This window comes from Lathyrus oleraceus, chromosome 6 (genome assembly GCF_024323335.1).
Source record: "Lathyrus oleraceus cultivar Zhongwan6 chromosome 6, CAAS_Psat_ZW6_1.0, whole genome shotgun sequence".
Lineage (NCBI taxonomy): Eukaryota > Viridiplantae > Streptophyta > Magnoliopsida > Fabales > Fabaceae > Lathyrus > Lathyrus oleraceus.
In genome coordinates, this window is record NC_066584.1 from 406004093 (window position 1) to 406017967 (window position 13875).

The window sequence follows — 13875 nt, forward strand, 5'->3', positions numbered from 1 at the left end:
TGAGTCACGAGCATGGATTCTGGTCAACAACCATCCCAAAGGAGTGTACTAAGGATAAAACATGTAGACCATGTTCTAAAAAGTCCCCAGAGTCTTAATTCCATCTAACGGATATTATAGGTTAGGATGACTGACTCATTTACCCATAATATTCTCAAGAGAAACTCGTCTGAAAGTAGTATCGTGTAACAACTGTTATCAAGTCTACACTTGAACAGTCTTCGCACTACATCCTAAATAGGCCAAGAGGGGTTAAATGTTATATGGTCCTCAGCTTTTCGGACCCCAAATCAGAGAAAGTAATGTCTAACCACAAATAACTGGTGTGACATTAATAGCTCCAAAAGGGTCTCCACTTAGTAGATGGGTCTCAAGCCAACTTGTTAAGGACTACTCCACACAAGTCGAATATGACTATACCATCCCCTTATCTTAATTTCACTCAAGTTTGGGTTAGAACTTATCTAACCACTCAGAGATCACCAAGCACAACAAGCAGATTATATCATACAAGCAAATATACATGCATCAAATATACAAATATATACACACACACTACAACAAACAAGACCTTAGACAACGCTTTTTTTAGCCTTACACAGCGCTTTAAAGCGTTGTCTAAACCTCCGCTGCTAAAGGTTTAGACAGCGCTTTTTTAAATCTTAAAAGCGTTGTCTAAGCCCCCCCCCCTTAGACAGTGCTTTGGCCAAAAGCGCTTTATAAGACCCTCTTATTTTAAATTTTTTAGGTATACCTTAGACAGCGCTTTTGAAAAGCGCTGTCTAAGCCCCACCCCCTTAGACAGCGCTTTGGCCAAAAGCGCTTTCTAAGACCCTCCTATTTTAATTTTTTTAGGTATACCTTAGACAGCGCTTTTCAAAAAGCGCTGTCTAAGCCCCCCCCTTAGACAGCGCTTTTGCCTAAAGCGCTTTCTAATCCCCCCTTAGACAGCGCTTTTTACAAAAGCGCTGTCTAAGGTATACGAAAATTTTTGAAGCTTTTGTTTTAAACCACATTTTTTCCAGGTTTATAAACCAGAATTTCTACCTGTTTTCAACCAGATTTTGACAGACAATTATCACATTTTATATATGCCATTTTGGCCTTTTTTCTACCAATTTTTTGCTAACAAATATATATATATACCAATTCAAACCAATTTTGCCTTAAATGTATCAAAATATATACAAATTTATGTACACATTTACAAGTCATAACATATACTACAAATGTACACATTAATTACACAAATTTATGAACAAACATTGAGCTTTATCATGAATTGACACCACTCCTCTTTGATTTCGTCCACTTGATCCTTTGTATAAAATGCACACTTGAATTCATCAAAGTACTACATAATAATATAACATATTTTGAATTAATTCCAACTATTTAATTATATGAGATATGTGTAAATATAAAAATAACTCATAAGTTAGAAATACATACATCGGTGGGAATCTTTAATCGGCCCAAGCAAGAGTATCTCGCATAAACCTCAACATGAAATACCCGCAATCTATTTGATTACGTTGTTGAGGACACTACATATGAAAAAAAAATATGGATTATAAATCCTAAGTTTTATCAAGTGTCATCACTAATATAATAAAAAATGTGGTAATTAAAAATATACCGCCACTTTAATCCATGTAATGGAGTTGGCGCCCCTCCTTGAGGTTTGGATATCTCGTTGGGCCCGAAAAGCTTGTAGGACGCTAATAAAATAAAAATGAAGCAATTAGAACAATTCACATAAACTAAGAAAAATTTTGAACATTCTCACTTACGTGTCAATTAGGACCTTTTTGTTATAAACACTTGCACTATAGATATTAAGAAAACTAGGATGTATGTTTATTGTATCTATTTTGTAAACTAGCCACTGTATTAGAAACAAGTGTACAATAGGAGCACATGCTTTGTTTACCAATGGATTATCACAGCAAGTTCGTACAAAGCAAAACTCACTAATTTTATGAGTAAAAAATAGAAGAGTTCAAAATGTTGTAGAACAACGCCGTATCCGTGAGAATTTGTCGCAGGTAGCAACTTCAAATGACTCGGAACTGCAAGACCTGTCACAGTTATATCATTCTGAAAACCGGTGTCAAACAAAAATAAGTCTATAAACTGCTGCTAGCAGGGACACTTACCTAAGTATTCCTATTCCAGTGCAAGGTTTCTTTTATTTTATGAAGTTGACAACAACCGAAGCTAGCTCGTTTTGGTGATTAGTGTAGGAATGATCAGCTCCTTCTATGATATGTAATGTATGGTTTGTTAGAATCTGAGCAAACTGAAATGCATCTTCAACAGATATAACTGTGTCTGAAGAACCATGAACTGTAAGGACCCTACAATTATCATATAAACTTCTTTAAAAGACCTCCACAAATTCTGCATATAAACTTTCTCAAAAAAAAAGTTGTGAAAAGAGGCAAAAGAGACTAGACAATATTTTTCTCTCACCTGCATTCTGTATCAATCTGAAGGCATGCTCCGTGCATATTTGTATCTAAGCGATCCAGCAAACTTTCCAGAGTCACACGGTAATCAGAACTTCCTGCAATAGTAATGATTGTATAATAATAAAACAAGCGTGCTTATAGAAGTGGAGAATGCCATGTCATGCATGACTCATGTACCCAATCATCTATGGTGGCTTCCTCTAGTTTCAAGTTTCAAACCCACTTGATGCTCCCTCGCTAAGACGAGTTGAAACTTATGTCCCCGATTAAAAGATAAGTTACCTGGCCTCTTCACGTCAATGAAACCATCCTCCTTAATTCTCTCCATATAATTTTTTCCGAGGCGTTCTTCAATTCCCGCCTTCAGATCATAGCGTCCAGAGATATTGACGACAGTTTTGACGTCATTATATTTTGAAGCATAGAGAAGCACCACTCCAGCACCTACATCATGATATCGACACACTTTATAATAGTTCAATTATTATACATTCAGGCTTGAAAAACATAATGCGAGAGGAAAAAGATGGACTAATAAGTCATGTTTCACCGATTACAAATGAAAAGAAAATGGCCACCGAGTCACCCACATAGTGTAGGAGCATGGTGATTTAACCAATCTTACATATTCCGACATAAAATACCTAGTTAATAAATATAACAGACAAGTCTAAAATGTCAATATGTTTGTGTAAACTAATTCTTGACACTACTAAAATGAAAATACTCACTAAGTTCCTTTGTATCAGGTTTTTGCTAAGTAGCTCAAAAACATAAGCTAATAAACAGTGATGTCAATTGCAGATCACCAAAAATAGTAGTTTGTTCATATTTTGCTATGCATCAGTGCCATAGTGCTGCTATAGCTGTTATTTATTTCACAATATTTTGTACTAAATAGCATACTGCGGTACAATACCGATTTGTTCATATTTCACAATGCAATAGCCCTATAGCTGGCTGCTATTTAGCAACACTGTTGCATCATCATCAATGTTTCTTATCTTTACTAGCCAACAAACCTGAAATTACTTTGACAAGGACAACTTTTATAATTTGATATAATAGAGCATATTACATAAATGATTGAAAATCAGCAACAATACCGAAAATGAAATCTTTAAATATTTATATTAAACTTCTCTTGTTGGCAGGAATACTCGGACAAGGATATCAAGCTGATATACCTTTACTATGCCCAACAATTGCAGTCACCAGACGGTTTAATCCATGGAAATGTTGAGTCGCAGCATGTAAATCATCAGCCTCTCTCCAGTAGTAACCGTACTGAAACGAGCCATCACTTTCCCTATGAATAAAAAACCGAGAACTTAATTAAGGCACAATAGCAAGAAGCAAGACAACGATCAAGAAAAGATAACATAAACTTTAGTACAACTACAAATAAATAACACTGTAAATTTGAAGAACTGCCACACAATTTATAATAACACATGCATTATCAGATATAACTTATAACAAAAGCATTATCAGAAATCATGCATCAAAAATGTGTCCACACTTTGCGTACATATCAACAAGAGCATTTCTCACTGAAGTATCATCCAATCCATACTTAACTACCAGAACATGAAATAACTTTCCCAAAACAATATTTTCTAGTTGACCACAAGCAGAGAGCAAACTCGCAAGGGTAACAGAATTAGGCAAAATCCCATACCATTTTTCATCAGTAAACAATTCCAACGCGGCTTGAGGATAACCTCTCTGAGTATACCCAACAATCATAGCAGTCCAGAAAACAAGATCATCCCTACTAAAATTTGAAACTGAAAACTCATCAAACACGGAACGAGCATCTCCAATGTCACCACATTTAACATACATATTCAAAAGAGAAGTTGCCAAAAAAGAATTAATCTCAATCCCATTCTTAATAGCATATCCATGAACCCATTTCCCCTGATGCAAACACCCCAATTTAGTGCAAGCAGCAACCAAACTTCCAACAGTAAACACATTCCCATCAACAAACCCTTCCCTCATTCTATTAAACAACAGCAAACCTTCTTCAGCGCAGTCATTTTGTACATAAGCGACAATCATCGAAGTCCACGACACAACATTTCGGTCAGGTATTTCATCAAACACCTTACGCGCATAATGAAGCTTTCCACATTTAGAATAAGCATCGACCAGACTAGTGAGTACAAAGCTATCAGGAGGTTTCGCTTTGAGAATGTGACAGTGAAGCCGTATGATGAGAACGAGGTCACGTAACTGAGAACAAGTTTTGAGGAGAATGGAAAAAACGACAAGGTCGTTGAAGAAGCCGAGAGTGAGTCTAGCGAGGTGGTAGAATGAAACGACATGGGAGTGGTCGTCGTTGAGAAAATGCCAACGGATTATGAGTTTGAAGGAGTGGAGGTCTGGAGAGGGTAAACGGTGGAAGAGTGTTCGGGCATGGGGGAGGGAGGAGAAGGAGGCGTAGAGAGAGATTAGGTTGGTGTCGAGGGGAAGGCCGTGGATAAGGAGGGAAGCGTGGAGCTTCTTGACGCTCCACCTTAGACAGCGCTTTTGGTTTTAATTTTTTTTTTTAATTGAAAGACTTTAAACAGCGCTTTCTCAAAAGCGCTGACTAAGGTCTATATTTAAAAGCGCTTTCTAAAAGCGCTGTCTAAGGGGGGGTCTTAGACAACGCTTTCTAAAAGCGCTGTCTAAGACCCCCCTTAGACAACGCTTTCATTATTTTTTTAGAACATTTTCCGTGTTTTATTTTTATTTTAACCTTAGACAGCGCTTTCTTTTAAAAGCGCTGTCTAAGATGCGCTGTTAAAAAACCTTTTTGGCGTAGTGACACAAAAAGTAGGCTAAACCCACTGGAGACTACTCCCCAGCAGAATCGCCACTTAATTTCTATAGCGGTAAATTCATGACCATTAAGCTATGGATAAACTTAACGGCAATAAAACCAGAGTCGCCACCGCGCTTTTATTGTTTCCAAGGGAAAAGGGAAAAGTACGAACAAAACCCAAAGATAAGAAGTTTTCAAATCAAAACTAATAAAATGCCAGAGATTACAGGTAAGGGGGTTGGTTACACAGAGGGAAGGTGTTAGCACCCAAAGTGTCCTAGGTACCCCTAGGGAGCCCTTTTTTGTGTGCATATGTGTTTTTGTATAAAATGATGTTTGCAATAAATAGAGTGGGGGGATGAGAAAAGAATTCATTAATTATATTTATGTGTTTGACAAGACCTTCGGACTTGTGCCTACGTACCAACATAAAAATGAGGGATCAAAACCTCGTAGTTCGTGGTAACAATTTCAAAGTGAGTGAGTTGCTTTTAACAAAAATTTAAGTTTAACAAAGGCACAAAAGGCCTAAAAAGGTTTGGATGAGTGTTAGTTCTTTTTGTCTTTTGAAATTTGAAGTCAATATAGTTAGATTCATTTACAAGTTTGATTAAGAAAAGAGTTTGAAAAAGAAATGGCATAAGGTCAAAGTTTCTAACTTGCAATAAAGAGTCTAAGTTTAGAAATCACAAACAAAGAAGATTTTTAAAAGGGGGGAGAGATTTGAAATTTAAGAAGTGAGGAGGAGATGAAGAGAGTAATCCTAAGCAAAAATTTAAAAGTTAAGAGTTGAAAAGATCTGACTAGTGAGATGCAATCCAATAGACAAGAATGTCATATAGAAACCCAATTTTCCCTTTGGACTTTAGAATCAAGCAATACCAATATACAAATAGCAAGATGAAGAGCAAGGCATCAAATAAAGATAGCCACATCCAAGCTTAGCAACTCCATAATCTTCTTCATAATCTCCCAAGTATCAGATGAATTCAGAGATAGGCCTTAGACAGAGGTTCAAAGTAACAACTTCAATAAGATCATATTGCAGATGAACTCAAATGGGATTTCAATACTTGCTTCAGATGAAAGTTCACTTCACAAGCATTTGGTTTCATGAAAGTTGGCATTGGCCAAGTCCTTTTGCATAGGGAGTGTTACTTAATTCTAAGTCCAATGTCTCAGATCAAATCCAACAGTCCACACAAATGTCTTTTAGGGTTTTTGTTGTTATTATGTACATTAAGGTCAAAGGACCACAAACACAAACAAGTATATACAATCACAATATAATCACAAAGTATGGCTCAAGTGAGAAAAGTTAAAATGACATTAAAATAAACAAGTTAAATGGTATGAATAATGGCAAATGAATAAAGACTTGAATTTAAAGTGCATAAAAGTAAATGGCTTGAAATTAAATGTTAGTTGTTAGTTGATTAGAAGTTAGTATTGCTTTTTCTTTTCAATTGTTTGAGTCATTCTTTGGAGAACACTCAATCCACTATTCACAAGCATGGATCCTTGAACCAATACATCTTCCAAAGGAAGGAAAAAATGCCAAGTTTCCACACAATACCATGAAAGAGGGGAGACTTAGAATCTCACTTACTAGAATGTTATGCCTTTTGTGTCAAAATTTAGCGTTATGTTAACCAATCGTAATTGGACTTATGTAGAAGTCGCAACAATTTGAGATCGGGCAATATAAATTTTTGTGCTAATGCATGTTAGAGATATGGTATTATGAACGATACTCTTAAAACATACCACACTTAAAAAAATGCAAAAGGGGTGGACCTAATCTCATCCATACTTATGTTGATTTTGCAATCAACTAACCTTAGGATATGGAGATATCATAGATCCATGAAATGAATGAGAAGATAATGGGATTGAGATGAAGAGGGGGGGGGGGGGGGGGGGGGGGAATGGAATCAACATAAATCGGTCAAAGGAGGTCTTTTATCAAATTAAAACCATGCATTCATTTTGGGAGATGAAATGTATATTTCATCAATCCCCTAAACCTAATGATTTTAACTCAACAAAGTCAATTCAACCTTGACCAAGACCCAACAACACAAGTCAAACTCAACAAGTCAATATCAAAAGCTCAACACAATTTATTTTGCAATTAAACAATTAAAATCAATTAAAAATGCATTAAATTAAATTATGGTTGGTCAAAATCGTAAAACCTCATCAAAACACAAAATAAATGGCCATGAGATTTATCATAGGTCAAACAAGGTTAAAGGACCTTGGAGAAAAAATTTCATTCATTTTGGAAACTTAAAAGTATTTTTAAACAATTAAAAATATGCACAAAAACAATTAAATCATGAAAAATATTAATAATGATCTAAAAAATAATTTTAATTCTTAAAATGAAAGAGGAATTCATTTAAATTTTTTTGTTGAAAGTCTCATATTTTTTGGATCAATATTAAAACTAATACGAATTAATGAAAATAAAGCAATTAAACTAAAAATCAGAAAATGCTAAAAAACGTGGACCACTTGATCTCCCTCATCAATTGAGGTGGCAGATCAAGTGGATCTCAGTGCGCATTTCATGATGGACTCAAGTCAATGCGTTGCAGGGTTGGTAATTAAAACCAACGCGTGAGATTAAAATAAATTGAAAGGATCCTATGGTCTGAGACATGCCAACGCATCGTCGGAGCTGCAACTCCGATCTTCTTCTCCGGTGGACCTCACCGGACTGGTCTATCTTCAACCATCACCAAAATAAAAAAGGAGGACATGAATTTAAAGTAAAAATGCTCTGGAGTTCGAATTTGGCCTCAATTTCATCTAACTCCAAGTATATTGAAAGATACAGGGAGTTGAATTTTGAGATTCATGATCTGAGTTGCTTTGATTTGACCATAAAGCAACTCAATCTTATTGTCTACATTGGTAGGACTTCAGACAACCAAAAATCAAGAAGAATTATGGAGAATTGAGTGAGAATCAAAGAAAAGAAAAAAATTGAGAAAATCACCTCCACTGCAGGTTCAGATGGCCATGATCTTGCTTCCAACTTCACTTAGCCTTGCTCTGGATGCTTGATAGAGTAGAATTGAATCAAAAAGGAAGCAGGACTCTTAGAGATTTGAATCTCAAAACAGTGGAGATTCAAACTCGATTTCCAAGGGAAATCCTCAAGGTTATCCTTTGAATGAGAGGGTTTAGGGCTGGGGACTTAAAGCTGGCGCGCAAGTCTCCTCAATTCTAAGTGCAAGGGTCTCTATCTATAGCCAATGCATTTTTATTTGCACACTTGTTTCAAATTTTCAAAAATAGCAACTTCACTTTGCATGGATGCATGGGCGTGTGATAGGCCCATGTAATCATTCAATCAGGTCCAAAATCATGTACAACATTGTCGAAGTCATGTTAGCAAGCCAGGCATTTACGTATGGAAGATGAAGGAGTTATGCATTTTAGAAGTTGAGGAAAATCACTTGCTCAATGGTATTGGCCCAAAATGACCTATAATGTCTCCTCATATCACATGCATTTAAAAGTTGAATTTTCTCTTCCTCCAAACATAAAAGTTGAAATAGACATATTGAATTTAATCATGCAACATGAATGGCTTTCATCTCATAAAAATTGAGCAAGTATGGTCTTGGGAAGTTGACCTCCAAATTAGGGTTTAGACAAAATGATCTATAATCTGTCACCATAAAAAATGACTTTCCAAGCAAAACTAGCTCTAGACCTCAACATAAAAGTTGTTTGGAACGTCATTTAGAGTAACTTTTCTCTTAGAATCATTTTCATATGACAAATATTGTAGGAGATAGGGTCTAGGGAACCCCAATTTTGATCAGATGAATTCCTCTGGTCAACCACCATGAACCATCTTGCTAGTTTGATATTCTCTTGACTTTTGGGGCTCATGGAGGGTCATATATGCATAAGATGATGAAATGTGAAGTATCCCTTTGAAATATTTGATCAATTGCTGAAGAAGCTTGTTGAAGGAGTCACATAAGATACCTAGATGAATTAGGGTTTTCAAGGCAAACCAATTCCAAACTCTTGATGATTTCTTGATCAAAATAACATGTGAAGATCATGGGGATCCATATATGATGCTTAGAGCTATAGTAAAGCATTTCTTGATTGATCTCCTTGCAATGAGGTTCTTAAACCCTAGATGTGAGCTTGATAGATCAAAGGTGAGCATGTGCACTACCTACAAAAAAGAGTCAAACTATATAATGACCTATTTTTGGTTTTTTGGTTAGTAAAATGATAAAATACAAAGTATGATACAATAAAATGGTGCTTGGTGATCTCTCCCAATGCAAACCCAATACATAAGGGGTAAGGAGGATGCCAAGATGTGATCCCAATGCTAATGCATATGATGAGAATAGCATGAGGGATCTTAGGGTCAAAATTGGGGTCTTACATAATGCATATTACTAATTATATGCATTAGATTATTTTATTACTTATTAATGCATTATTTATGATTGTTAATTCATACCTTGATTTACAAGTTTGATCACTTAATTGTTAGCTGTTGAACAATTATGCTGCATGTCTATTTGTGTTATGTTACTTGTGACATGTTTATCTTCATTGAATATGTGATCATGATTGTTGTATATACTTCTTAGCTGTTTAGCTCATATGTTATTTGGAACTATATGTTTGTGGTTGTTTATCCTTGGTTTTAGACGCATTTCGAGCTGTCTCTTTTTGATGTTGTCAAAGGGGGAGAAGTTATAATGAGTCTAGAATTGTTTTATGCATTTTTATATGTTGTGAGTTGTTTGTGTTCAATATTTTAGGGGAGTTACATGTGTACTGAAAGTTCGAATCAATGTTTGTGAAAGTTTACCAAGCATCAAAAACGAGGAGATTGTAGTTGCATGTCTCTACTATCCGATTATTTTGTTGCTTGTCTTATCGCTATCATATATGTCTTTATTTTGATTCATTGAGTCTCCTTCATAATTGGATTTCTCATGTTTAGCATGCATAAAACTTTGGTTATATTTGATCTTGATCTAAATTCTCTTTTATTAATAACATGTGATAGTGAAATGAAATCCCCTTGTGTTTTTGAACAAATTTGATTCAAGGTAAAATCTCAAAAAGCTTTTGAAAACTTGAAAATTTGAGATTTAATAAGATTTATTTGAATCATACAACTTTATACTGAATTCGTGATTCTGATCAAATTGGATAGTAGCTGAACTTAAGAATTTGATCTGATCAAATGTTTTACTTGATCCTCATAACATTTCTAGGAACAAGTTGTCTGATTTGATTTGAATCAAAATTTGCGCATTATTCGAATCAATTACATTTTTTACAATTCATGTTTGACTCTGTTTGATATGATTCAAATCAAACTTTCAACATGATCTTAATCAAATCATTTTTTCTAAAAATCCTGTCAGTTCTGAGCAATTTGATTCAAATCACTTTTTGTTCTTGATTCAAATCAGAAGGCTTGTGATTCAAATCACATATTTCATAATCCGAATCAACTGGCATATTTTTCAAAAATTGGATATTTCTTTCATTTCACTTGAATTTTACTCATTTGATTCAAATCATATATTTCTTGATTCAAATCTAACTACCTTTTTTCAACCATTTTGTGTGTTTCATCTCAAGCACATTAAAACTCTTTTCTATCATCATTCAAACATAGCATACATCATTCTGTTAAGATTTTTCATTGTGATTTTGTGTGAAAATCAATTTCCTCTGTTTTGAGTGTTCAAAGTCTTGCTATAAATTTCTCACATCTTCAACTTCAGTTGAGTTTAGATCTTGTCAATTAGAGTTCTGAGATTATTTGGAGGAAACACGTACCTGAAACTAATCGTTCTTGGATATATTGTTGATTTTTTAAGTTGTTAGCAATAAAAAGGGGTTGTCAATGGTGGTGACAAATTCCATTGAAAAGAAATAGGTTCGTCTCTATCATATTGTCTTAGTAGTAATTGTGTGGAAGGCTAAAGATAGGGAAAAGTTCTTCTAGGATCTTCGTACAATATCATCGTTCAAGGAATCAGTGGGATCAAAGTTTTGATAGCTACACACGAAGGCTTGGAGCATAGTTGGTGTTTTGGAAGGTTCAAGAAACGCACTCGAGTAAAGATTATGTAGAAGGGTTTGGTAAGCTTTCTAGATACAAGTCAAGATCCAAATTAGTGTAAGAACGATATTTGTTCTACATATGGCCATATGTTTTGATGATAACAATACATAGATTCATAAAGAAAATTTTTGTACCCTAATGGTTTTGTTAAGTGTGCAAATACTAGATATAAGTTTTGACTTTGGAGAAGTGACGTATGACGTCACCAGACTCTGAACCTAGTGCACTCTGATTCTGATATGTGTGTTTTTCAATGATAATCAAGCTATGGATTAATCTACTCAACGCTTCTAAACATTTCTCATGCAAAGATTTATGACTCTGACAAGAGAAGCCTTTGAATTTGTCAAGCTCTAAAGTTTTGCGCTTAACAATTTTGATGAACTGTGTCACAGACTCTGAAGACCAGGTTCTGATGAACTAGATAAAGATTCTAAATACCAATCTTCTAAAGACTCTCTCATACAGACTCTGATTCTTCTTCTATGAATGTTTCATCAACTCTCTATATGAAGCCTCTAAATAATTGAAGATAAGATCAAAAAGTTTTACATGATAAAATATTACACAGTATAAGATCAATATTATTTCCACTACACATATTTTATGGGAAAAGGATTGTACTATTGTACCATTGTGTCTCTCATTCTCACAGCTCGTTATGCAATGATACAACTACATTTGTGTATCCCATTTCTCCTCTCCAACAAATATTTTTATTTCCTATATATAGGAGTCTTGGAAGAATGAAATAGTGCCAACACTAAGACAATATCATCTATGTGAACATTACATATTGTGAATAATTTGAGAGAAATAAAATCATACACACAAGGAAATTGTGTTCATACACTTTCATCAAAAACATTTTGTGTGTAATTCTTTGTAACTCATTTGTGTAATCTGATTTCTTAGAAGCATCTTTTAACATATTTTGTATCTTAATCATTGTGATTGTATTTCCTTGAGTGACTAGGGTAGAGTCATAATTACTCAAGAAGACATTGAATGTTAGTTTTTGTGGTTGTAATCAAGTTTGGTTATAGTGGATTAAGTCCTTGTGATAAGGCGAAATTACCTTGGCGGGTGGACTAGAGGCAACTTAGTTATATCAAAATAGGATTAAAAAAAAGTTGTGTTCATTATTTTTAATCTAAGTTTTCTTAGTGTCATTTAGGTTGCAAAAGACTTTCATTATAAGAAACCCAATTCAACACCCCTCCCCCCCCCCCCCCTCCCCTTCTTGTGTTTCCATTACCTTCAATTGGCATCAGAGCTCCGATTTTGGTATTGATAAACACTTCACCGTGTTAGATTAAGACCCATTTTTGTGAAACACAATGGTAGGAGTCCCTCCACCAGCTGCACCCGTTGTTAGCAATGAAAGAGATTACTATAGTAAAAAAACCCTAGTTTTTGATGGAGAAAAAATTGACCATTGGAAAGACAGAATAGAAAGTTTTTTTCTTAGTCATGATGTGGGTCTATGGAATATGGTAGTTGATGGCTACATTCGTCCCGTTCATGGCAGTGATAACAAGTTAGAAAGAAGAATGATGATTGGTCAACAAAAAGAAAGATTACAAGAATCATCACAAAGCTAGAACCATTTTGTTGAATGTTATATCATACTCTGATTATGATAAGATCATAAATAGACACACAACTAAGTATATATTTGATTCATAAAGGATGACTCGTGAAGGAAATGCTCAAGTGAAAGAAACCAAGGCGCTTTCCTTGATAAAAAAATATGAAGCCTTCAAAAATGAGGATGATGAAACAGTTGAGAACATGTTCTCAAGGTTTCAAACTCTAGTTGCAAGACTGAAAGTTCTAGACAAAGGTTACTCTACTATAGATCATGTTAAGAAAATTATCAGAAGCTTACCCAAGAGATAGAAGCCTATGGTAACTGTGTTGAAGCTATCTAAAGATCTGAACAACACTACTCTAGAAGAACTTGTAAGTTCTTTGAGAAATCACTTGATAGAGCTTGAAAAGGATGAGCCTCAAAGAGAAGTTAAATATGTGGCTCTGAAATTTATGGGAAAGTCTGAAAAGACTAAAGCCTTTCAAGACGAAGAAAAAGAGGAATTTGAATAAGATTTTGAAGAATAAGATAAGTTGTCTCTTTTTCCCAGAAGAGTTAACCAACTCTAGAAAAAAAAGACAAAGCGAGTTCAGAGGATCAAGAAGAACAGGTGGTCGCTTTGAGTCTACATCTAGGTTGAAGAAGTCAGCTGCTGGAAAAGACGTTACCTACTTTGACTGCAAGGAGCCAGGTCACTACAAAAATGAATGTCCCAAGTTGAGAAAAGACAGGCCAAAGAAGAGAGACTTCAGAGAGAAGAAGAAAGGCATGTTGGCTACATGGGATGACTCTAAATCCTTGGTATATGACTTTGAGGAAGAGCAAGGTAACGTGGCACTAATGACACTCACAA

General features: G+C 35.0%; 1 protein-coding gene and 1 pseudogene across 1 annotated transcript; both read right to left on the reverse strand.

The window, feature by feature from the left end:
• Positions 1–1838: 1838 nt before the first annotated feature.
• On the reverse strand, positions 1839–3934 carry LOC127095878 (uncharacterized). Its single transcript, XM_051034507.1, has 6 exons — positions 3927–3934; positions 3662–3783; positions 2757–2918; positions 2476–2569; positions 2160–2360; positions 1839–2081 (listed from the first exon to the last, which is right to left on the reverse strand). Exons 1-5 carry the CDS (start codon positions 3932–3934, stop codon positions 2192–2194), a joined length of 555 nt encoding a protein of 184 aa, XP_050890464.1. The 3' UTR covers positions 1839–2081; positions 2160–2191.
• A 13-nt stretch (positions 3935–3947) lies between these two features.
• LOC127095879 (pentatricopeptide repeat-containing protein At2g03380, mitochondrial-like) lies at positions 3948–12377 on the reverse strand (annotated as a pseudogene).
• Positions 12378–13875: the final 1498 nt, after the last annotated feature.